The 26,210-nt window shown below is 48.6% G+C and overlaps 1 protein-coding gene across 1 annotated transcript in view; it reads right to left on the bottom strand.

The window, feature by feature from the left end:
• Positions 1–362: 362 nt before the first annotated feature.
• Positions 363–26,210, bottom strand: part of CHMP4B (charged multivesicular body protein 4B) — a 50,227-nt gene continuing 24,379 nt past the window's right edge. The window contains exons 2-5 of the mRNA XM_056121387.1: positions 4,033–4,210; positions 2,325–2,439; positions 1,516–1,642; positions 363–1,213 (exon numbers count right to left, since the gene is read on the bottom strand). Coding sequence (XP_055977362.1) covers positions 1,149–1,213; positions 1,516–1,642; positions 2,325–2,439; positions 4,033–4,210 — 485 coding nt within the window. The 3' untranslated portion in view covers positions 363–1,148. The remainder of the gene's footprint in view (positions 1,214–1,515; positions 1,643–2,324; positions 2,440–4,032; positions 4,211–26,210) is intronic.

Below are 26,210 nucleotides of genomic sequence, written 5' to 3' on the forward strand. Positions count from 1 at the left end.
ACTTGTGGCCTGAATCCTGTCACTGCCACCCATGAGGGAAGGCCACTCTCTGCAGTGCTGTAGATGGGCTCCAGGCACGGACTGGGCCTTGTTGGCCGGTGACCCCTGTGTGCCCGCTGCACTGCCCCAGACACTGACAGACCAGAGGGAGGGAATTGGCTCCTGCAGCCATCCTGGAGGTCCCCACGTGAGCTGACAGCCGCAGGCCCCCAGTCTCTGGAGTACCCAGACCCCGCTGGCCAGGCTTGCGCTGTGCTCAGGTTCACACCATGGGCGAGCGGCCATCATCGGTCCTCCAGGTCTCGCCGCGAAACAAAGGTCCCCTCCCAAGCACGTGACAGATGGAACACAACAGCAAAGTATGAAAATTAATCGAGATATTTAATAGACAGTGCAAACCATCATTTCATCTGAATATAAATGTATGCACATGTTTTCAATGAGTTATCTATCAGTTATCACAAACAGCAACAAGGACCTTAGAGCTATGTTAGAAAAATGGATCGTTGGAATTTAATTCTAACAATCTCACTTGCTCTCAAGAGAACATCATCCATTTCAAATCAGTCACAAACTCCAAAAGACCAGGGTGGGGTGGGTGGGTGGGGGGACAGGAGTGAGGAGTGGGCCAGAGTGGGCAACGTGGGGGCCAGTACACAGGTGAGAGACAGAGATACAGCGCTCAGAGAAACCCAAATCCGATGCATTATTACAGCTAAAGACAAGGAAAAGCCTATGGCTTTTAAAAAAATGACTTTTCTGCCAGTACCGTACAGTCTTACAAGGAGATGTGCGACAAGTCAACTGATTTAAAAGGACAGAGGCTACATTTTCAGGTCATTTAAACTGCAGACGGTCGACCCTTTCCATTGAGGCTCAGCAGTGGAGTTAGCGTAGTCCGGAAGCTCAATGTTGGATTTGCAAATACAGTTTATTTTACAGAAATTCAACATTATAAACAGCAGGCACCTCCCCCCCGCCCACCCCCCGCCCCCCGCCCCGCTGGGTGCAGACCATGCTATGCAGAGAGGGAGCAGTGATGTGGCCCTTGCTTCGGAGGGAGACTGAGCGATGGAACCTGCCCGCACCACGGCCTGCCTGCCCTGCACGCGCCACAGTCCGTCTGGGCCCAGCCTGCAGGGGACCGGCTAAATGCTTCCGGCCCAGGACTCCAATTCCTTCATGTCGTCGTCTTCCTCTTCCTTCTTCTTGGCTGTGACAGGAGGAAGGCTAGTTATTAGGACAGCTGGTACCAGGGCCTCCCCGAGCCATCCAGCCCCGCTCCAGAGACTCGGCCACTAAGGGGCGCAGGGAAACAGTGGGGATCTTTGGGTTCTCCCACACCGTGGATGCGGCAGGCCAGAGCCCTCTGCAGTCGTGGTGGTCTCTCCGGGAAGGGCCCGTTTTGTCTGTCCGATGTGGGGGGAGGATGGGATGTGAATCTGGTTCTCAATACCAGACTCAAAAGGGAAGCCAACCAAGCCCGGGGGTCCTGACTCGAGTGCCAGTACTCACCGGGTTTGGACGGTAGTGTTACGGAAGGGACATTTGGTAGAGGGACTGTTTCGGGTCCGCTGATTTCCAGCAAATTCTTGTCTAGCTCTTCCTGTTCCAATTCTTCTAGTTCAGCCATGAGTTCATCCTGGTAAGAGAACAAGAGTAAAAGGTGTGTGTGTGTGTGTGTGTGTGTGTGTGTGTGTGTGTTGGGGAGAGGGGAGGGAAGCGCAGCAAGAGAAGCAGGATACTTGTGGAGAGTACAACGAGTAAGGCACTTATCTTACATACGCATGACCCAGGTTCAACCCCCAGCACCCCATAGGTCCCCACAGCCCCCCTCCTCTCCAAAAAAAGAAAAGTAAGAAGGGTTCCTGGGAGTCTCAGCATACACAGCAATATCTTTTACACAATAACTCAGGGGGTGTGCCACTCCTGAGCTTACAGAAGAGAAGAATTTCAGGTCTACGCGCATGATTCAAAACCCAGGAATCCAGCGGGTTAATACCATTCCTATTTATGTTCAAGACTCCGAAGGGATAAGAATCGGTGATCTATCTTCCTTCCTTCCTTCCTTCCTCCCTCCCTCCCTCCCTCCCTCCCTCCCTCCTTCCTTCCTTCCTTCCTTCCTTCCTTCCTTCCTGGGGGGGTCACAGCCGGAGATGCACAGGGGTTACTCTTGGCTCTGCACTCAGGAATTACTCCTGGCTGTGCTCGGGGGACCATATGGGATGCTGGGAATTGAACCGGGGTTGGCCGCATGCAAGGTAAACGTCCTACCCAGCTATCGCTTCAGCCCCCAAAACCGGTGATTTTCAAAAACCACTTACCTCATCGAACTCTTCTCCAAAGCCTACGGGTTTTGAAATAGCTGTTGAAATCTCTTCTGCGAGTTCTTGCTGGTCAGCAATGTCCTGCATTAACTCATCAACTTTATCGATGTCCCTGTAATGAAATTAACATATCCTATCAGACAAGTGGTCTGTATAAAGAGGACGGGTGCAGAAGCCCCGCCACATACACTGACTCCCTAGGAGAAGTGAATCAAGAGGGTGGAAGCATCTTTAGGCATCACCTATTTCTTTAGCATCACTCTAAAGAAATAAGGCTCAGCAATGGACTGACATGGCTACAAAATCCATCAGCGACTGAGGACTCTTAACTCCCGAGTCCACAGTTCTTTAAGCTGAAGGCAGCTACACACAGAGAGTCATCAATCATCCCTGTATTTATCACAAATCATAAAACACAGCTGTGCCACTCAAGAGACCTGCCCATCTTCAAATCCAACCATGGCTCCTCCTGTAGGCCCAGTGGACAGGTAACATGGAGAATGACTTCTTTACACTGTCAACCATGTAACAATACCATCAACTCATATATACACACAAACTTTGAGGCTACCTTGTTCATCTGAAGTATGAAGGATAAAGTAGACACAGACCTCGCTCAGGAAATCCAGTGAAATCCACCCTTGGCTAACACCTCATTATTTGTTTACAATTCTTTGTGCAGTGCTGGGCATCAAAATCAGGGCCTCCTGCATGACATTCATGTTCTACCACTTGAGCGATCTCCCTGGACCAGCGCCTCACTATTGGAAGAGTCCTTTTCCTATAACCCTGCATCATCTTCTCCTTTTATTTTCCCCCTGGCCACAGTCAGCAGTTCTCAGGGCTTACTCTAAGGCTCTGTGCTCAGGGATCACTCCGGGCAGGGCTCAAGGGAACATATGTGGTGCCAGGGATCAATCTCAGGTCTGCTGTGTAGACACAGGCACCCTCTATCTGCTATAGTATTGCTCTGGTCCAATCACCAAGCTTTTTCTATAAAGAGTCAAATAACAGATACTTTAGAATTTGGGATCGTACAATCTTTGTTGCAAAAACTCAACTCTGTCATAGACAGTATGAAAGTTACCACAACTAGATTTTAATAAAACTTTGTTTATAAAATTAGTCAAGTTCACGGGCTACATTTTGCCAACCCTGCTTGAGCACAGCTGAGAATACCCCAAACGAAGCAAAAATCGCCTCCAAGACTTCCAAACTGATGCTGCTGAGTCAAAACACTAAACAAGTGCAGATGATGTTCAATGGAGAGCCTCAGAGCCACTCTGGTCTTCCATTCTCATTAGCAAGCAGGGCTATCGGCACCTTAGGCTACCACATGGATGAAAGGACTACTGGGGCCAAGAACACTGTCTCTAGGACAGCCAACCTCTGAGAGCCAGCAATAGCATATTGAGATCAGCATGATCCAAAGCTGCTACTTTTCAGGGAACCTGACAACATTCAGAAAATAGTCAGGGACGTGAAATCTAACCGTGTTCTGTCCAAGCTCTGATATAACCCACTCTGATAATCTGGGTGAGAGCACCTTCTCAGGCGCAGTCCTGAGTTACTCTGAGGACATGCCTCAGGCTGCTCCTGAAGACAGCTGAGCACAGGACTTAGCAAGAAGCCAGTGAAAACAAACTCCAGGGGCTTGGCCCATTCCCACCCCACACTCGCCCTCCCCCAGCACGGGGCCACTCACATGTTGTCATGAGCAGCCTTCATGGCCTTGGCGGCATAGCCCATGTTCTTCAGCACCTCCGTGTTGGTGTTGGCATTCTCGAGGGCCTCCCGCTGGAACTCGATGGTTGACAGCGTGCCGTCAATCTGGGCCAGCTGTTTCTCGTACCGCTTCTTGCGCTTCAGAGCCTGGAGGGCCGCTGCAAGGAGGAGAAACAAGGTTTCAGAGGGCCCAGAAATAAGGGGACACCCCTGGATCCACCTGAGTCTTCTCTGATTGCAATGAATGCCCCACAGCTTCTGCTGCCGCCACGGTGACAGGGTTAATCATCTCTTCTATGCAGAGAACACAATCATTTTTAAAGAGCACGATGCCAAATTCATATAGTTGGAAATAGAGCCAAGCACAGGAGCAAAAGTTCATGATCTCTGGAAATCACACACAACATGCTGGACACCCTTCCTCCTCCACAAGCAGCAGCCTAACAGATGTACTTTTCTGCCCATTAGATTATAAAAATAATAGTAACCGTACTGATCATCTGATCAGCTGGCTACTTACTTTTAGGCAACAACTATTATTTGTCATGCTTCTGAAAAGTCACATTGCAACAGTGCTAATGATATTCCTGTCCTCTGACCCAGTAATTCTTTCTAGAAAAGTATTCAACAAAAGCAAAGAACGCCATGCTGACGATGGTTACTCTAGCATCCTTTACTGGAGGACACACAATTAAACGAGAGCATTTCCTACCAAGGACAAATCTGGAGCCTGGCCCTTAGTCTCCTCACTGTTACCATCCAACTCAGCATTCTGGCATGGCAAAACTCTAGATGTCGTTTTGTTCTCAAGTGCAGTCAAGCAATAAGACCAGGGTGAGTCTGTGGCAGAGAAGGGGCCCAAACTCAAAACCCGATTCCCAGGGGGCTGATGGGGCTGGAGCGCCAGTACAGAGTGTTGAAGAGGAAGCTTGCCTTGCACACGGTCAACCCAGGTTTGACCCCTAGTACCACATCAGGAGCGATCCCTGAGCACAGAGCCAGGAATAAGGCCTGAACACCTCTGGGTGTGACAGCCTCTCCAAAAAAAACCCCAAAAACCCAAAACAGTGATTCTCAAGCCTTCTCAGGACCCATGTCCCAGGGTGCCTTTGCTCTGGTCCTTAGCCACCTCCACCACCCATGGCATAACCCAGCGTAGAACAACTTGATGGGATGAGGTGTTCGAGAGCCTGGGGCACAGCAAGCAGGTGGGGCACCTAGGCAGCTCTTGCCACTTCCTTGTTTCACCCTCCCAGGCCCATATCGGGGCAGAGATCCCAGCTCCACACTAAAAGGGCGGCAGAGGAAAGGAGAAGAGGCTCACCAAGTTCAAGTTCTACAGGAAGAGTGGATGCAGCCACCAGGCTCTGTAAGGCCTAGGCTGCTGCCCACCTCCACAGGGTCAGAATGACACCAAGTGACGGGGGACAGCCCCCAGCACACTGACATGGCACAGCTGTCTCACTCTTTCAGCATCTGGAGTGGAGCAAGAAACCTGGTCATAGTCAGCCAGCTACATTCTGATTTTTAAAACTAAATTTTTGTCAAAAAAAAAAAGTGTAAATTTGTCCTGTCCTAATGCATTTAAAACTTTTAAATGTATTTAAAACTTTTTTTTTAAGCTTTTTGAGTCAGACCTGGTGATGCTCAGGAGCTACTCCTGGCCCTGCGCTCAGGAATTACTCCTGGCGGTGCTTGGGGGACCATATGGGATGCTGGGGATTGACCCCAGGTTGGTCGCGTGCAAGGCAAATGCCCTCCCCGCTGTACTATCACTACAGCCCCTAGAACTACTTTTTTGATTTAATACAATTTCAATTGGCAATGACTCCTTGCATGTTCATCCTGTATTTCTCCGACTTATACCCTACTTCTAAAATTCCCAAGCAAGAAACTGATCTGGAAGCAAATACCACCTACCAATATATCAGGAAAGTAGTCAGAGCTTCCCCAAGAACAAAATAATGTTTCTACTTTTTGTCTTTAAAGATCAGCATCAGGGGCTGGAGCAATAGCACAACAGGTAGGGTGTTTGCCTTGCATGTGGCCGACCCAAGTTCGATTCCCAGCATCCCATATGGTCCCCTGAGCACCGCCAGGGGTAATTCCCAAGCGCAGAGCCAGGAGTAACCCCTGTGCATCACCGGGTATGACCCAAAAAGAAAAAAAAAAGATCAGCATCAGCATAAAGGCTGATAACAGTAATTGTTTTAATCTGAGTTAAAATAATTTCTGGTTGTGGTGCAATTAGAAACCTTTCACTAATGCCGGACTTGCCTGACCCCACATTCAGTCACATAACCCCATAGAGTCAGGACCCACAGACTAAGAAGCGAGGCCTTCGGGGAAACTCAAGGCTTTGAGGACTCTGAGTACTTAGAATGAAAAAAACTCCACTCTTTCCACATTCTGCTATACTTCCAGTAGAACATTCTGCACCAGACCTTATTTCTGACCACAAAAAAACCCGCTTCTATCTACATAGTCTCAAGGCCAGGCTCAATGTTTTACATAGACACATGCTGGCTCCTAGTGTCCTGCTTTCTATTTTTCCAGATTTCTGATTTTAAAAAACAATACTGGGGCCAGAGCAATAGTACAGCAGGTAGGGCATGTGCCTTGCATGCAGCTGATCTGGGTTCAATCCCCAGCACCACATATGGTTCCCTGAACACAGAGACAGGAGTGATCCCTAAGCACTGTCATGCGTGTCCCAAAAACAAAACAAAACAAACAAACAAGGATTTTGTCATAAGGGGCAATAACCTGCAGAGAGTTGGATAACAAAACTTACTACTGTGATTATTTTACCATATATATTAAATATCAAATGCTGTATATGTAAGCAAGTGCAATGCTCTATGTCAATTGTGCTTCAGTAAAACAGGGCTAGGGGAATGGGAGGGAAAAAATTATGGGCTAACAAGGATTTCACCTAAAACAAATATTCAAAGAAGAGGCTTCCAGACTTTAACAACTAAAATCCAACCCAGGCAAATAGATATTTAAAAGTCTGCTTTTAGATGGAAAAAAAATAGTCCTTGGAAATCTCCATATTTAATTATGCCTTTGCCGGTTCCAAGAGAGTAATTACAGCAGCAATTACAGGATCTAATAACCAGCTTTATTGGCTCTGAAAGCTGAAGCAAAAACAACTCCAATCACCGTTGAAATAAACATTGGTCTCCAGACGGTTGCTTCATTAGACACTCCAAACAGCTATCTGGAGGAAAAATACAGAAGAGATAACTGAAGAAGCAGGGACCAGCTGAACGATGTTCATCCAGACCGGAAATGCCTTCTCTCTGCACATCACCTGCCTGGACAGCCTGTGAGCTCATTACACCAGACAGCTGGTTCTCCACTGCCAGGTCGGAGCTGACTGGCCTTGCTCTGCCCGGGGTCCTAGAGGTGCCTCAACAGAGACTAAGAGGCCAACCTGTGCAGCCAGGACCGGTACAGAGATTCGGACACTGGGAACAGGAGTCTCATAACATCCTCTGGCCAAATGAACGATGGGGTCCTATTGCAGGGGACCAAGGTTGTGGGGAGGGGAGCACCACTTCCTGCCACCTTTCAGGATCAACGTTGCAGCAAACACAAATGTATTCCAAAGACACATACACAAATACAACGCAAGGAGTCTGCTATAGTCTGCTATTTTTTTTTAAAGTAGGGAGACCACACCCAGCAGTAGTGGGGGGCTGCCATGTGCAGCAAGGAAGGAACTTGGGGCTTTGTACATTCCAGAGCTGTGCTCTCCCACCTGAGCTCTCTCTCCAGCCTACAAAACCAGAATCCTGAAGAGCCCTAGGCAGCCTGGTCGCGGCTGGCAGTGGAGTCCAGCTCCGCCTGCCGCCGGCGATCACTCAGTTGCTCCTCATGCTCGCCACGAGCATGAGGAATCTTCACGTGTTCAGAATAAGCACAGTCAAGAGACCATCAGCTGGCTTTCAGGCTACGAGTCATTTGCCAGCACCACATAGGGCGGAAGCCAGCAAATGCTGCCCTGTGTGAGTGGACAAGAAAACAAACAAACAAACAAAAATAAATAAATAAAATGAGCCACCACAGGGCTGGGGAGAGAAGAGAAGGAGGTAAGGCAAAGGGCCACTTCAGCTTCGACCCTGGTTCTATCCTTGGCACCAGACACGGTCCACTGCGCATTGCCAGGAGTGATTCCTGCGCTCAGAACCAGGAATGAGCCCTGATACCACTGAGTGTGGCCCCCAAAATTAAGGCGGGGGAAATTACACACGAGAGCCCCCAGGGTGTCCCAGTGAATAAAAGTGATTGCCTTGCAAGAGTCTCATCTCTGAGCTCTCCCACGTGTGCTTAGCCTATGTGCGCTAAGGTAGTCCAGCAATTCTGAAATTACAAGGTGTGATTCCACTGCCCCGTCAGGTGTGTGCAAATGCCACTACTAATGACAGACGTGAACACCGTGGCCAGGAGGACGACTCCAAAGACCAAGGCACATGTGAGTAGCACAACAACCTCCAGCAGCAGGGCAAGTAGAATGGGTGTGCAACCCAGACTGCAACTCCCAGGGGTGTACGGGTGCAGGCATCCCAACTAATGTGGATGACCCCTGCTCATTGCAACAACAGCACTAAACAAAAGGGAAGCAAGGGGCAGAGGAAATTACCAAGGTCAGAGAAACCCACTGCAGGGACAGCTAGTAACTATCCCGGCACTCCATGGCATCAGACGGCCATGATCAACCTGATCAAGTAAAGAGTTACACTGAGGGTACTAAAAGAAGAGGGGAACAGCAAGAGTCAGAGCTCAGCAGCACAGCATGGCAAGTGTGAGGCCCCAGGGCACCCCCCTCCCTCACCCCGTCACCCACAGTGAAACAAAAACAGGATCCCAAAGGATTCTGAGAGATACTGAAGTCCAGCCTGCTGCATCCAATAAACGAAACAAACTGTGCCTAGGAACAGAGTATAGCGGGCAGGGCATCTGCCTTGCATGTGGCCAGCCTGGGTTTGATCCCCAGCACCCTGTATGGTCCCGGATCACTGCCAGAAGTGATCCTTGAGTGCAGAGCCAGGAGTAGCCCCTGAGCATCGCTGGGTGTGACCAAAAGACAACAATAACAAAAAGAAAGAAATAGACAGCTTGCCTGTCCTGTACAGAGCTGGAGGAAGAATCTGAACTAGATCCCAGGTTTTCAGCCTTGAGCTCTAGCACCTCAACCTGTCATAAATTAGGAGACAGCAGGCTGGAGAATAGAGTGGACAAAGCGCTTGCCTTGCACGTGGCCAACCTGGGTTCAATCCCTGCACAAAAGGGAGGGGGGGAAGCAAGGAGCTCCCCCACCATTGGAAAATGTCTGCCTACTGATCTTATTTTGTTTTGCTTTTTGGGTCACACCCAGTTATGCTCAGGGGTTACTCCTGTCTCTGGACTAAGAAATTACTCCTGGAAGTGCTTTGAGGCAAGGCAAATGTCCTACCTGCTGTACTATCACTCCAGCCCCTGCCTAGTGCTTTCATCCAATTTTGTAAACCCCATTAAAAACACAGGTTGGGGTTACAGAGATGGTTCAATAAGGCTGAGCACATGCTTTGCAACCTAGAAGTTTGATTCCTGACATCACATGGTCCCCTGGGCAGCTCCAAGAGTGACCCTCAAGTACAGAATCAAAAATAGATCCTGAGCATCACCTGGCATGGCCAAAAAAGCAAACAGAAAAGTTCACGTTGACATATGAAAGAACTGGAAAGCTACTGAATATGCTTGTTTTTTTTGGGGGGGAGAGGGCCATGTCTTGTGACCTTGCACACAGCTGACCAGGGTTCAATCTCTGGCATCCCATATGGTCCCCCCAAGCACTGCCAGGAGTAATTTCTGAGTGCAGAATCAGCAGTAATCCCTGTGCATCACTGGGTGTGATCCCAAAAAGAAAAAAATAAGTGCTCAGGGGTTGCTCACAGAGGTGCTCAGGGGACCATGTGGTACTGAGGAACAAAGCTTAGCCTCCTACATGCAAATCATGCACCTAACCTGTTGAGTATCTCTCTAGTCATAAATATTCTCTAGGTCAGTCCCCAGTTGGAAAAAAGGGGGGGAAAACCAACTTGGTATGCCTCGAAAAGGGTGTTGCTGATCCTGTCTGCAGTTTCTAAGGTGTCATGTCGGTAGCTTGGATAAACGTGGCAGGAACAGCACCGGTCTACAAGACCTACAGAAAGGTCACAGAAAACAAAATGCTCCTTTAATTCCAGACAGGGCTGTTTGTGTCTGTCACTCAGACAGAGATCCACGCTCACCTGCAGACTAGGGTCTTGTGCTGCATAAGTCTTGGGCTGCGGTCCCTGACTATGCTGTACTGACTCCCACACAGTTGGAAGGTTCAGGCTAGACGTGCACACAGCATTTTTCAGAGCAGCCTCCTTCTCTGTGATGGATCTCCCTGGTTCCCTAATTTGCTCTCCGTGGCCTGGAGCTAATACGCTCCATTTAGAGATGGTAAAATAAGTGCTTGTGTATGACCAGGAAAGCAGAGTCTGAAACCCTGCTGACTTCATCAGCCCACACACAGGGAGGGCAGTACTTGCTGCAAGGGAAAATTGTAGGGAAAAAAAAAAGGCCCAAAAGCTGTTTCACAAGAACAAAGATGAAAGAAATGAGTGCCCCAATTATCAACCTAACAGAACATCAAAGTGTCCTGAAAACATTTAAACAGTGTGAATAAAGTATCTTCTGTAAAAGACAGGTAAAGGCATGGTAAGACACCTTCGAACTAGCTCAGGAAACCCCGGGTCATATATCCAAATACCACACTCACCAAAGGAGTCGTTGTCCAAATGAAAATTTCAGTTACACTTTTAAATCCTAAGCAAATTACTGAACCTCATTAATCCTCAGCTATAAATCCTCAAAGAGCTATTGCATGGATTTAAAAATAAGATATATGTGCCAGAATGATGAAACAGCCGGTAGGGCTCTTGCCTTACACGTGACCAATGCCGGGGTTCAATCCCCGGCACCCCTATGTTCCCATAAGCCTCATCAGGAGTGATCCCTGAGTGCAGAGCCAGGAGTAAGCCTTGAGTACTGCCAGGTATGACTCAAAAACAAAAACAAAAAAATGAGATTTGTATGTGAAGAGCCTGACACAGGGTTGGACATGCCTATGTGCCTATGTGCTCAGTAATTTTGGGCCACTGTAATTTTTTGTGTGGGGGGTGGGTGGGAGGGAGTGCTGGGGATCAAAACCAGGGCCTCACACATAAGGCAAATGCTCTGCTGCGGAGCCACGTCCTTGGCCTTGGCCACTGGGGACATTAAATGGGTACTTCTCAGGCCCTATTTTAACAGAAAGAAAAGTACTTAGCACTACCACCACCCACAAATAGCTTGGGAGGACAGGACGTAGCTCAGTGGTAGAGTACCTGCTCCACAGCCGTGAGGCCCCGGGCTGGATTCCTTGTACCACAAAAAAAATCACAGCTGGGGGCAAGAAAACGTACAACCTCCTTCTATTATTTAGCCCACAAACTTCATCACAATGGAGCACAGAAAAAAGAGCTTGAGGCATGTCAGAATTCTGGCTGGGCACTGGGCCAAGATATTTCATTTCCATAAGAATATGGGCATCAAGCTGCTTCCTCAGGACAAATGACTCCTTTAACAAGCATTCTCTGCATTCTGCCCATTCACATCACCTCTGCCTGTCTCCTTGCCCATGTCCATCATTCTCTCTGGGATCTCTGTATCTTTTTTTCCCGTCGGACTCTACATCTAGGCCAGTGTGTCTTTCCAAGGCCCCGGAGCCATGGAACATTGGAGAAGAGTAGAAACGGAAATAGTAGTCTGTGAGCAGCCTCCTTGGAACCAGGGACCAAGACTGCTGTCCCAGGTTCACTGGCTCCTCCCAACCACCTACAAGGACTGGCTATGATGCTCCACTGAAAAATGAGAAAACTGAAGATGAGTTGATGGCCAAAGCCATTGACTCAAGCAGTGGCAGACCTGAGATCAATGCCATACTGTCTGTTCACAATAGTCATGGGATCTGAGAGCCCACCCAAGAGATTACACAAGCCAGCAGTGCACGTGGCATCAGGTGGCAGCTAGTTGGTCCAAAAACCCTCAGTTAATTGATAATCCATGAAGCAAATGTCAAACTTGAAAATTGTTTCCTAGTGGATTTTTTTTAAATTTTATTTTTCCTTTTTGGGTCATACCCGGCAATGCTCAGGGGCTACTTCTGGCTCTGCACTCAGAATTATTCCTGGCGGTGCTCAGGGGACCATACGGGATGCTGGGGATCGAACACAGGTCAGCCGCATGCAAGGCAAACGCCTTCCCAACTGTACTATCATTCCAACCCTCCTAGTGGATTTTATATAACCATTAATGAGAGAGAGAGAGAGAGAGAGAGAGAGAGAGAGAGAGAGAGAGAGAGAGAGTTAGTTTTCTAAGGCCACATCCTATTTTCAAGAGATTACTCCTGGCTCTGAGCTTAGGGGTCTCACCCTTGAGACCAGGCCTCAAGGAATCATATGGGATATGGGTGCCGTGAATTGAACACTGGGTCAGCAGCATGCAAGGCAAGTGCCCTACCTGCTGCACTATTTCTTCAGCCCAAACCATACATTGACTAAACAAATAAATAAAATTTACATCAGTGCTCAGAGATCCAAGCAGTTCCAGGGATTAAACCTGGGTCTCAAGCATGCAAAGCATGTGCTCATAATTGAAAACCCAAGCACAAAAATTTGTAAGTCTACAACTGAACCTCATGGTGTCTCACTAATAAATTTTTTTTTAAATTAAAAAACAAAACAAAACAAAAAACAAAGCATGTGCTCAGCCTCAGCCTTCCAGACCCTGAGTGCATTTTAAATTGGCCAAAAGTATTTGGGATAAACAGTAACCAATCATCTGTTAGCCCCTTTACATTTAGAACTCTACGTAGTTGAATTTTTGTGAAGTTTCACTTTATTTTTCTTGTTTTCAAGTATAACTGTCTCCTTCCCTCATGCCTGACCATGACCGGGAGGCTTGTAACTAAACAGAATCTGCAACCTGGGATCTGGAAGCCTGGATGCTTTTAGATCTAATTCTGGCATGACCAAATTATGCCACCAAGCAAAGTCCCTTAATTCCTAGCATTCAGGCTCTTTGTCAGGACCACAGAAAATGTGGTTATATATTCCTACCAAAGTCTTTCTCCAGCTAAACAGTACAAGAACCTAGCTAGTCTGAGATTGCTCATAATTAACTGAAACAAACACAAAAGACTTTTTCTGGTTGACCCCATACGGTCTTTTTTTTTTTTAAATTTTTAATCGAACCACCGTGAGATACAGTTACAAAGCCTTCATGTTTGAGATTCAGTCATACAATGATCGAACACCCATCCCTCCACCAGTGCAAACTTTTCACCACCAACGTCCCCATTATCTCCCACCCCCTCCATCCCAGTCCTCACCCTGTGTCTATGGCAGACAATTGCTCAAATACTCTCTCTCTATTTTGGGGCATTATATTTGCTCAGATTTCCCCACCACCATTCAAGCCTGCCTTCCAGGGGCAGAGGCTAGATCATTTATTTTCTATTGCTTATTTTGCATATCATGAAATGTTGCACGGCCACTTATGCGGCTGCACGCTTCTGAAATTCTAAGATTATAAGTGGCTGGGTTTCAGAGCCATCTCTGTAGGGAGCTATTCCATTTTGGGATTCAACTGGGAGTTTCTGGTCCCAGGTTGTTGGTGTGCCAAGATGGCACCTGGGGGTGGGTTGTGGGCGAGATTTCCGACATCAGGAGCAGATGGGAAGCTGGGGTGAGACTGCCCAGTTCCACTGCCACCATGCAGTTTGGAGATTTAGTCCTGAAACCAACATACTGGAGCCTTATGTGTGTAAGCTCACGGTCACCCGGGATTCCATCTGGAGAAGGCAGGGAGACTGCACCTGCTCCATCTGGGATGCCCCAGTGAAATCAGCTTGATCTGGGGCCTGGAAAAATCTCCGGTACTGTGGTGCCCTCCGGGACTTGTTGCTGCTGTGTGCACCAAGATGGTGTCCAGGGGAGGGTCATGGGCGTGAGTTCCAGTATCAGGAGCGGATGGGAAGGCAGGGTGGGACTGCCTAGTTCCACTGCCGCCATGCGATTTGGAGATTTAGTCCTGAAACCCACATCCAGAGCCTTTATGTAAACTCATGTAAACTCAGGGATTCCATCTGGAGAAGGAGGGGAGACCCCATGTGATCTTGAACAGTCCATGAGGTCCATCCTCTGAGCAGACTAATTTCAGATATGCAAAATGTTCTTTTCCCATGAAATTAAGTGGTTTTTTTTTTTGTGGGGGTGGGGATAGAATCCAGGACCTCATGCCCAAGAGGCATGTGGTCCACTGAGCTAAAACTCTAGCCCCGAGGACTATCTTTCACTTAACTGGTCCCACAAACTGAGTTAGAAAATCAGACTCCCTCCAGCCTCTGAACTCTGTGTCACGGTCATGGTCAAGGTCCTCCCACTGTTCATCGATTTGCTCGAGTAGGCCCAGTAACGTCTCCATTATGAGACTTGTTGTTACTGTGTTTGGTATATCAAGTACGTCATGGGTAGCTCGCCAGGCTCTGCCGTGCAGGCGAGAGACTCTCGGTAGCTTGCCGGGCTCTCTGAGAGGGGCAGAGGAATCGAACTCGGGTCGGCCATGTTGGCTGCTTGTAAGGCAAACGCCCTACCGCTGTGCTATGAACTCTGTGGCACTAACTAAATGGAGGAAGTCAGAATTCAAACTCAACATTAGTCACAAACGTCGTTTACAGATGTTACTCAGAAGAGAAACTACAGTCAGAATGTGAATCCAGGCACCTTCACCCTCCACCTTCATTCTAAGTTCAGACACTGCCGACCTCTTCTGCTGAAACTCCCGACCAGTCTTAGGGGGTGCCCTGGCCTGGCTCCCCACGCACAGATGAGAAGTTCTTCTGGAGCTTTATTTTCAACTCTTTCTCTTCTCTCTTTTAAATTCCCTTTCCCTTTGTTGCTGTGGTGGTGGTGATGCGGGGGTGTGCCTGGGCTTGCCAGGATTCACACATCAGGGTGTGGTGCTCCCACACTTGGCGAAAGTGCTCACCCAAGGGCTACACTGCTTTATTTCTTTTTCTCCGGCCATGGCATTCCCATACTTTTTGAGCTGTGGTGCTAGCTGGAGCTGGCACCCCTGTTTTTGTTATTTACACACACCTGGCTGGTGTATGGTCAGAAGAGCTTGCAGTAAAAGGGATGACAGACAGCAAAGCTGCCAAGAGACCACTTGGTACAAGTGGGATATCAGGGATTTGTCTCAACAGTGGGGAATCACCAGCCTATTTCAAAGTAGGCTATGACAAGTAAAAAGATTCATTATATAAACTGTAAGTACTTGACTCTCTTTCTCACCAACGAGGAAGAGATACTGATCTTTGTAAGGAGCAGCTAGCCCTCAAAGTCAATGACCCCATGGGAAAATGTCCGAGCCAAAGTACAAGACCAGGAGGGCAGCCTGCCCACCGGCAGTGACTAATATTTGCAGACAAACAGTGCAAAAACAGCCGCACTCCTACACCCAGAAGTCTTTGCATCTGGCACTGTGCCTGCACAGTGACATCACTCCTGTGCCAACCCTCAGGAAATACAACCATGAGAAGACGATCGGGTCTAATGCGCCACTCACAGCTCCCTGTGCCGTCAAGAAACATTACTGCGCCAACAACCTGTGCCCCAAGATGACGATCAATAATCTCTCCTCTCCCCTGAAATCTCCTCTGCCCCAAAAGTGGGCCTCTTCCCCAGGAGGAGAAAGGTGGTTTGCATGTGCCTTTCCCTAAGTTTGAGCCTTGTCTGGGTTCAATCCCTGGTACCCAAAAAACAAAATTCAAAATAAAAAAAGAAGAAACCATTTTCATCAGGTCTTTTTTTGGGGCGGCGGGGGGGATGGCCTTAACCAGCTATGCTCAGGGGTTACTTCTGACTGTGCTCAGGGATTACTCCTGGCAGTGCTTAGAGGACCATATGAGGTGTCTGGGAATCACACCAGGATTGGCCGTATGCAAGGCAAATGCCTTACCCTCTGTACTATTACTTCTGTCCCTCTCACCACATCATTCTGTTTGGGGTGTGGGGGTGGGTTGTCACAGACCTCAAAATTTAAAATTAGGGGCCAGAGTGATAGAACAGAGTGTAAGGCACTGCTTTGCATACCGCTGACCAGGGTTGGTTCAATCCCCGGCATTCAATATGGTCCTCCTAGCACTACCAGCAGTGATTTCTGAGTTGAGAGTCAGGAGTACTTGGTTCCCAAAACAAAACAAAAAATTTTAGTTAGTACCAGTAGGGGACTACAGAGAAGGCGGAGTACCACCTGGTCTCCCAAGCACCTGCCAGGAGCAATCCACCCCATAACAATATACTGGGAGTAGCCCCCTTGAGCATGACCAGGCACGTCAAATAAAAACAAAAAAACAGGGGCCAATATTATAGCAGGCATGGGGCTTGCCTGGGTTAGATCCCCTGTACCCAATATAGTCCCCTAGCACCACCAGGAGTGATCCCTGAGAGTAGAGCCAGGAATAAACCCTGCACACAGCTGGATTTGGCTCCCAATATTAAGGCCACCAATTTCAATAAATATTCCCTAAGTGCATATAAAGAAGACAGAGAAATTGAGGGTTTTAAATGATTGGATCAAAACTCAAAAGGAGGGGAGGAATAATTTGGGGCTCCTGTCAGCCGAGGTGGGGCTTGGGACGGTATGTAATGCCGGGATCAACTCAGGCTCCTGCGTGCACAGCAATTCCAACCTGCTAATTAAGCTATTTTTCCAGTCCAGATCTAAATATTTTCTTACAAAACTATAAAAAGCACAAGATTCAAAGGTAACTTAATTACTAGCTTTATGCACGTTGGCACTGTCAGGGGGAAATACAGGTATCTTTTATTTAAAGAAACGACCTTTGGATTTTTAATTGGTTGCCTCTGGGAAGGGCACCGAGGAGCTGGGGCAGAAAAGGCTCTTTGTAAATTATGTACCATTCACCTGAATATCCAATCAAAACAAAACACAACTTCATTAAATAGTCGCTTTCTTCCTCATCCCCAAACAAGAAAAGGGAATTACATTTAAAACAGCAAACAAGGAACCAGAGAGACAGTACAAAGGGGTGGGCACTTGCCTTGCACACAGCTGAACTAGGTTTGATCCCCAGCACCCCTATGTTTCCCTGAGCCCCACTAGGAGTGATCCCAGAGTGCAGAGCCAGGAGTAAGCCCTGGACACTGCCGGGCATGGCTCAAAACCAGCCAAACAAACCAGCCAGCAAATAATTGGAACTGGGGATGTGATTCAGTGGCAGAATACTGGATATATGAGGTCCTGGGTTTGGTACCACACTGCCAAGAACTGCCAAGACTGACCTTGATAATAGAGCCAGGAATAGCCCTCACCACTAAGTATTACTGGGTGTGGGTCCAAACCATAAAATAGCAAAGAACAGGGGCTGGAGCAACAATACAGCAGGTGGGGCTCTTGCCTTGTATGTGATCAACCTGGGTTCGATCCTCATCATCCCCATGTGGTCTCTGGACCACTGCCAGGAGTGATCCCTGAGCACAGAGTTAGGAGTAACCACTGAACACTGCCAGGTATGGCATGCACGCGCACACACACAGACCCCCCACTAAGAACAGCCTGACTGCATGGTCCCACCAACAGAGTGGTGGTGCTAAAGCCTTCCCTGCCCCCCCCCCCACCCCGTTCTAGGCCATGCATGCTCTTAGCCAGGCTCATTGGAGCAATTGGCTTCTTGGCAGGGACAGAGGGTAAGCAGACCTTGTTTTCCGTTCCCAGGCCGGGATGAAATGTTTCTTTTCCGTCGGGCTTTTCTTCCCCAGCTTCCAGCTGAATGCATGCCAACAAGAGCCCCCTTCTGCCTGAGCAAGCATGAGAGCACCCTGGTGACTGAGACGGCAACTGAGGTCTGGGGTCTTCTGTGAGGAAAGGGAACAGCAGGCGGGGGTTGGGGGTTTGGCATGCCAACAGCAAAATACGCTGCAGTGTTTCCCCCAAAGCCAGAGGGAAAAACCAAACCAGGCTTTTCCCCTGAAGAATCAAAGACACATGATTAGTGGGAGTCGAGACAAGTCACCCATTCTGATCTACTGGCAGCCAAGTATGGGGAAAAGCCTTGTCTGACCCCCACAAATGAAAGCACGAAAAGGCGCAGTCCTGGAACCATACAGCATAACTCTCTTTTATTTTCTTTCTTTTGCCGGGGAGGGGTGGGTGTTTACACCCAGCAGCACTCAGGGCTTACTCCTGGCTCTATACTCAGGGATCACTCCTGGCAGGGCTTGAAGGACCTTATGGGCTGCCAAAGGCCAATACTGAGTCATCTGCGTGCAAGGCAAGCATCTCAGCCACTGAACTCTATTTCCGGTCCCACGTGTCTCTATTCTCACCATGCCTATAACTGAACTGGAGTGTGAGCTTAGCAAGAGAAACTTTGCTACAAAGTGAACTCAGTGAGGGATGGCTAAGGAGACAGACACTGTAGGAGAGGAAATTCAACCTTGTTTGTACACAGGGAGGAAGCTGAGGCCCAGGGAGACATGGGCGCAGTGCACATGCTCAGTGTGCCTCTGTAGAATGAAAGCTGAAAGGACAGGAAGGGGAACGACCCGAACCCAGTCTCCTGACCTCCCACACTCTGTGTAGACCGGGGGAAGAATAGATGGGCAGGGGCTGGGGAAATCTGATCAAGGAGGTGCGCTTTGCAAGCAGGAGTCCTGGGTTTGAGTCCCAGTTCCAAATGATGCCCCCTGCCAGCCCTACCATGTGTGTTCCCCAACTCCAAACGGTCAAGCATCAGATGTGGCTCCCTAAAAGAATGGGTGTTTCCCTGAAGACCAACCTCCTCAAACTTCTGCAACCAAAACTGGCCTCTGGGCCCATGGGGCAGAGCAGGCCTGGTGGGCTTAGAGCTGGGGGGGAGGGGGGGCGGGGCAGACCAGTCCTTCCTGACACTCGGATCTAGTCAGGAGCCCATGACTTGGGTCAGATTTCTTCTCCTATCTGCTATGACGTTTTACAGGAGAGATGAATCTCCCTCAGTTTCAAAGGCAGAAGATGGCCGTGGCCCAGTCTCCAAGGGGAGTCAGTGAGAATGACTCAGTAGCCAGAGACCCAGCTGCACCCTCTGTGCCACTGTCATCCGAGTCCCAAGTCTGTCTTCTGCAGAGTAAGAGAACTTGAATTGGCAATCTGTCACCTGCTAATAAAAACAAACTGGTCCGTTCAGGAAACAAGGGAGAACAGAAGAACAGCAGGCGCCAAGATGGGGTACAGATTCCCACCCTGGGGCCCAGAATCTCTAACACAATCTGCAAAACTTTACATGCGCCTGTAGGTGGTGCCGTTTCCTGAGAAAACATAATGTGGATTATTCCAAAAACGCTTGAGAGCCCCCAGAGATTTCAAAGCGAAAGCAACAGGGCCCGGAGCACTGCTCAAAGAGCTGGAACATGTGCTCCGTTTGCAGGAGCTCCAGGCTGATCCCCGGCACTACACAGTCCCCTAAGCACATGGCAGTGGCCCCGACCTTTAGGAGCAGCACCCAGCACTTCCTGATGTGGTCCCCAAACAAACAGCAACACGCAGGAGGCACCAGGGGCCAGGAGACAGGGCTCAGTGACAGAACGCCTGCTCCCATTCAGTCCCTGGTACTGATTCTCATGCTGCCACACATGGGACGCAAACAGCACCACAACCAAGTGTGTATATACCACAACCAAGTGTGCAACTCCCAGTAACATCACAAAAACAAGAGGGTGAGGAGGAATTTTAATGATTACTAGTGCTCAGTTCACAAGTTTACATTTATGGTTTTGGTGTGTACAGCTACCTCACCTCACCACCACCACCAAGTGTCCATGACGCTCCACCAATGCCCTCGCGTTACTTTCATTCCACCTCATCACTCCCGCCGTCTCAATTCTGCAATTCAGGGATGTTTTGAACTGATATTGTCTATATCCTTGTTTGGTTTCCCTATATACCACAGATAAATGCGACTAGCTGGTACTTACCCTTCACCCTCTTATTTTGCTCCTCTAGTTCCAGTCACATCACAGTGAACTGCATCATTTTATCCTTTCTGTGGCTCCATCGTATTACACTGTCTGTATATACCACAACTTGTTTTTTTGCTTTGGGTCACACTCGGTGATGCACAGGGGTTACTCCTGGATCTTTACTCAGGAATTACTCCTGGTGGTGCTCGAGGGACCATACGGGATGCTGGGAATCGAACCTGGGTTGGCCAAGTGCAAATACCCTACCCACTGTGCTATCGCTCCAGCCCCTACCACCACTTCTTTATATAGTTGTCTGTCAGCGGTCATTTGAGTTAAATTATTTACATATCCTGGCTATTGTTCTAAGTGCTGTAATGAACATAAATGTGTGTATATGTGTATACATCTATGTATACATATACAAATATATACACATGTGCATATATATACTTATGTGTATGTATGTGGATCTTTTCAAATTAATATTTTTGGTTTTAGAGTAAATGCCAAGAAGCAGACTCTGTTATAATGGGATCTCCAACACTTTTTTCCGTAGAAGTGAGCCAGATAAAATTCCCACCAACAGTGAAACAGGGCTCCTTTTCTCCCACAACCCCACTGACGTTGGTTGTTTCCAGACTTTTTGATGGATGCTGGTCTCACTACTGAGGAATGCTATCTCATTTGGCTTGCATGTCCCCGATAAGAAGTGATGCTGGGTACTTTCTCATATGCCTACTGCCCCTCTGTCCATGCTCTCTGCGGACCTCTGTTCTCTCTGGTGAGGCTGCTGACCAGCCCACCCTGACTGGCAGGTCTCCCCTCGGGATTTCCACGTCCCATCTCAGCAGCCTACAGCTTCCTCCAGGCCCTCACTACGACCTCTGCACAGATCCTCCTGCAGGAAGTTAACAACTGAGCTGACATTTCTTTTTAGCTCCCCTTTTGGTGACATTTGTGTTGAGCTCTCAGTAGGGTGACTGCACACTCTAGTTTCCCTGGGACAGTTCCAGGGGACACCTGCTGTTCAGAGTCATTATTAAACTGCTTTTGCTCTCTTAAGTGTCTTAATTTGAATGAACCAGTATCACCCTAGCTCCCAGCACCAGGCGATACCCACTGTCCTTTTCTTCCCAATCACAGAGCCTGTCCTATGATAGGGAAAGAGTGGGCAAAAAAATGCAGCCAGGCCGGAGCGATAGCACAGCGGGTAGGGCGTTTGCCTTGCACGCGGCCAACCCAGATTCTATCCCTGGCATCCCATAAGGTCTCCCAGCACCGCCTGAGTAATTCCTGAGTGAAGAGCCAGGAGTAACCTCTGAGCATCACTGGGTATGACCCAAAAAGGGAAAAAAAAAAAAAAAAAAGAATGGAGCCAAGGGAGTCAGAACCATGTCTTCCCCAGGGCAGCATTCAGTGAGTGTATCTAGGTTACCCCACACTCAGGCTGAAGGGGGTTATGTGTGCACGTATATACAAGTAAAGTACAATATTATTATGTGGGGGGGGGGGGGGAACAGGCACTTACTTCTCTAGTCCTTTCTCCATTTGTCCCCAGTAACCTTTTTGGCTTTTGTTTTGGGACCACACGAGGCAACGTTCAGGGTTCTCTTATGCCTCCTGCACTCAAGAATCGCTCCAAGCGGGGCTCCTAGCAGCATCGTATGGGGTACTGGAGATCAAACCCAGTTCGGTCACATGCAAGTCAAGTATCCTACCCACTGTACCACTGCTCCACCAGTGACCTAACTTCCTTCCTTCCTTCCTTCCTTCCTTCCTTCCTTCCTTCCTTCCTCCCTCCCTCCCTCCCTCCCTCTTTCTTTTGCTTGCTTGCTTTCTTTCTTTCTTTCTTTCTTTCTTTCTTTCTTTCTTTCTTTCTTTCTCTCTCTCTTTCTTTCATTTTGTTTTCTCTGGGGAGGCCATATCCAGCAATGCTCAGGGGTCACTCCTGGCTCTGACCAGAAATTATTCTTGGCAGTGCTCAGGGGACTATATGTGATGCCGGGGATTGAACCCGGTTTGGCCATGTGAAAGGTAAACACCTTCCCTGTTGTGCTATCGCTCAGGCCACTCCATGGTCTTTCTAAATACAGACCTCAGAGGGAGAATGCTGGCCTTGCCTGTGTGAAACCCTGGGTTGACCCTGAGGACCGCCAGAAAAAAAAAAAGGAAAAAAAAAGTAAGCAGAGGCTTTAGCATTCCAGTGCCCTGCCTAGGAAACCTGTATTGGCTTTCATTCCCTGCAACCTCCTCTGGTAACAGCTTTCCTCAGATAAGTCCTCGGGCGGCTCCCACTGGTCTTGCAGGGCTGGCCTGGCAGTAACTTCTGGATCATCCTGCCTGCTCCCATACTCCTCTGCCCAAGGCTGCCTCCAAGTACCAGCACTGCACTATAGCTGCTGCCCCTCTACAGAGTACATTGGACCTCTGGTCAGACTCCCTGCAAGATAGGGGGTGACTAGGCCTATATGTCATCGAAAAGAAATATCTGTGGGCTGGTTCCATCATTCTGCACCAGCCAGTGTTTTTCAAGAACTCTTGGTCTTAGGATAAACATTGTACTGAGCTTCTTCAAGCAACCAAGCTTTAATTTCTACCAAGCCAGAGGTTTATTAACTACCTCCGGGCCACAGAGAGAACTCAGTGGGTTCAGCACATCCTTTGCATGCCAGAGGCCTGAATTCAATTCGGGCACAAGCACTGCAGAGCACCACCAAGCACAGCACCCAAACAGAGAAAAACAAACACAAAAACCTGCCCCAGAATCTAGAGCCACTGCTCCTCTACTATGTGTTTATTTGAACCAAACATGGCTACTAAAATGTCTTAAAACCATCTCAATAGAGGTTGGAGTGAGGTTGGACATTTGCCTTGCATGCAACTAACCTGGGTTTGATCCCCAACACCACATACAATCCCCTGAGCACTGCCAGGAGTTATCCTTGAGTGATCAGTGAGCACAGAGCCAGGAATAAGCCCTTTTTAGTACTGCTGGGGTGGAAAAACAAACCAAGGCAATACCACCACCACCAACAACAAAACAAAACCAAACCCATTTCAATCAACTAAAGCCCAACCAAAGCCTGAGCGGCTCCCAACTTTGAGAGAGAAAGAGCTGATGAGACTTTAGTGCTTGCCAATCCTCACTCTGTCCTAGGGTCAATGAGAAAGAAATAAATCTTTTCCTAGGGCCAGGGATGGGGAGCGGGGAAAGGAAGAGGAGGAAGAGGAGGAGATGGAGGAGGGAGAAAAGGAGGAAGAGGTGGAAGAGGAGGAGAAAGAGGAAGAGGAAGAGGAGGGGGGTGGTCAGTGGGTAGGGAGGGCTCTTGTCTTACACACTGCTGACCAGGGTTCAATCTCTGGCACCCATATGTGAGTCTGAGCACCAAGAGTGATATGGGAGTCTGAGCATATGGGAGTTGAGCCATATGGGAGTCTGAGCACCAAGAGCTGAGTAAAGAGCCAGGAGTGAGCTCTGAGCACAGCTGGGTGTGTCCCCGACACCTCCAAAAACAGTGAGAAGAAAAAAGAAGAAAAAGCCTATATGCTATTCTATGTCCTTCCTTCCTATATTCCTTCTTACACTCCACAAAGTCCAACATGCCAGCTACTGATTTATTTTATTTTTAAGGTCACACCCTGCAGTGCTCTGATACTACTCCTGGTGTGCAGCTGAGGCCTGCTCCTGGGCATGCCTGGAGGACCATGAGGTAAGGGTGTGAAACCCAGGGCTCCTGCATATAAAGCATGCAGGCCAGACACTGGAGCTATCTCCTCAGACTTAGCTGCTGAATCCTAATAGTTAATCCCCAAACTGGCTGTGGTGCCAGGGATTCACCCATGTGAATGAGCTCTACCAACGAGCTACATCCCAGGTCCGTAAGTCATTCCTAAACGGCTCTTCCTGGGCCAGTGATGTGGCTGAGCAGTAGAGACCTGCCTGCATGTGTGTGTCCGGATTCAAGTCTCAGCACCACCACCACCACGAACAAAAATGTGGCTTGCTTGGGGCCAGTCAAAAAGTATAGCGGGTAGGATGCTTACACTGGTAGGGGGCCTGCACATGGCCAACCTGAATTTAATCCCTAGAATCCCATATATTCTCCCAAGCATGGCCAGGAGTAATTCCCGAGTGCAGAGCCAGGAATAACCCCTGGGCATTGCCGGATATGGCCCAAAGACAAAACAAACAAAAACATTAAAACAAGGGCCAGAGAGACAGTATAGTAGGGAAGGCACTTGTCTTGCATGAGGCTGACTCAGGTTTGATCCCTAGCACTCCAGAGTCTACCAGGAGAGATTCCTGAACTCAGAACTAGGTGTATGCCTGGGATGCACCACCAGGTATGACCCAAAACTCTTCCCCTTACCCACCCAGAAAAGACTAAGGTTCTTCCCAAAATTTAATAACTAAATGACCACAGGATTCACAGTCCCTCTGTCTAGTATGATTAACAGCACCTGCATCTCACTGACCCACTGTGAGGAAGCAAGGCAGCACCTGCCAACATCCATGTGGCCACAGAGAGAATATATGCAATACGCCTTCAGTTCCTTCTCCCCTCAACATTGGTGGAAACAGAGGTGTAGAAAGTTAAGTAACTCCCCGAGACTGCAGTTTGTAAATGATGTTAAGTAACTCCCCAAGACAGCAGTTTGTAAATAACGGAGCCTGAATTCAAACCCAATACCCTGATTCCTAAGCCCTTACTATTAGCATTATTATTACTACTCCTATTTTACAGACAAGGATATGGATAAGGCCAAGCAGCTAATCAAAACATTAGACATTAATGCAAACAGCCTTCTGCTCAGCAACTACGCTTAGTGAGGAAAAAAAAAAAATCCCAGAGGCCAGGGAGGGAACTTGAGGGGCTGGAGCACATACTTTGCATACAGGAGGCCCGACCTTGATCCTGGCACTGCACAATCCGCCAAATACTGCCTGGAGTGCATGAGGCTAGAAGTAACTCCTGAGCACCACCAGGTGAAGGGCCAAAACAAACAAACAAAAAGCCAAACAAATATCTGTGGAAACCTCCAATACACATGCCACTCCATCCAGCCTCTTCCTGCCTCCACCACCTGCCACCACCCTCTCCCATCTAAGCATCATTTCCTCTCTTGCTGAGCACCCCTCGAGAACTTCTTTGTAGGCCACCAGTCAGGAAACTCAGTTTCTGGTTCAAGTGCTTATCAAATCAGTTTCCTCATCGGTAAACGGGCAGTGGAGAACAGACCCAGATGATCCAAGCCTCTGATGTTTGCAAGACACAGCAAACATCAGAACGTGAACACTGTGTAGTCAGGCTACGCCATTTGCCCTTCTTTCCTTCCTATCTACAGCCCACACATGTTCCTAGGGTCGGCGCTGTGATGCTGATGGCCTGGGCTGTTATCTCCTCAGCGCCCTGTCTTGGGGGCTGGTCCTCCTGCCTCAGGAATCCTTTGACGGAAGGCAGCACCGTGGACCTCTTCTTTACGTACTTCCTTTTCCCCTCCATCCAACCACAGAGAATCCTGTGACCTTTAAGCACTTAAAACAAAAACTTGACTCTGACACAAGAAAAGAAGATCAGCCAAAGTCTTTCTTGGGCTTGATTTCACTTAAAATAGAGAAACTTCTGGGGCTGGGGAGATGGCTCAAGGGTTAGAGTATGTTTCGCATGTGGAAACCCTGGGTTCAATCACCAGTACCACACGGTTCCCAGAGAACCGTTGGAAATGGCCACCCAAAGACAAAGATACAGAAAATTATTTGGGGAGGAGTTGGGGAGCAGGTGTTTGGGGGGCACACCCAGTGATTCCTGGACTCCTAGCTTAATGATTGGGGGTGACTTCTGGCAGTGTTTAGGGAACCAAACCCCACTGAGCTATCTCCTTGGCCCCTAAAATTCTGTTTTAAATGATCTGACCAAGTCTGGGGGAGCAGAGAAATTCAGATCAAAGTTAACTTGCAGGGCGCTAAAGAGAGAATATAGCAGATAGGGTTCTTGCCTTACTTGTGTTTTGATCTTTGGCACCCCGTAAGGTCCCCCAGGACCTCCAGGAGTGACTGCTAAGTGCAAAGCCTCAG

The sequence above is a fragment of the Sorex fumeus genome, unplaced genomic scaffold (assembly GCF_029834395.1).
Source record: "Sorex fumeus unplaced genomic scaffold, SorFum_2.1 ptg000044l, whole genome shotgun sequence".
Lineage (NCBI taxonomy): Eukaryota > Metazoa > Chordata > Mammalia > Eulipotyphla > Soricidae > Sorex > Sorex fumeus.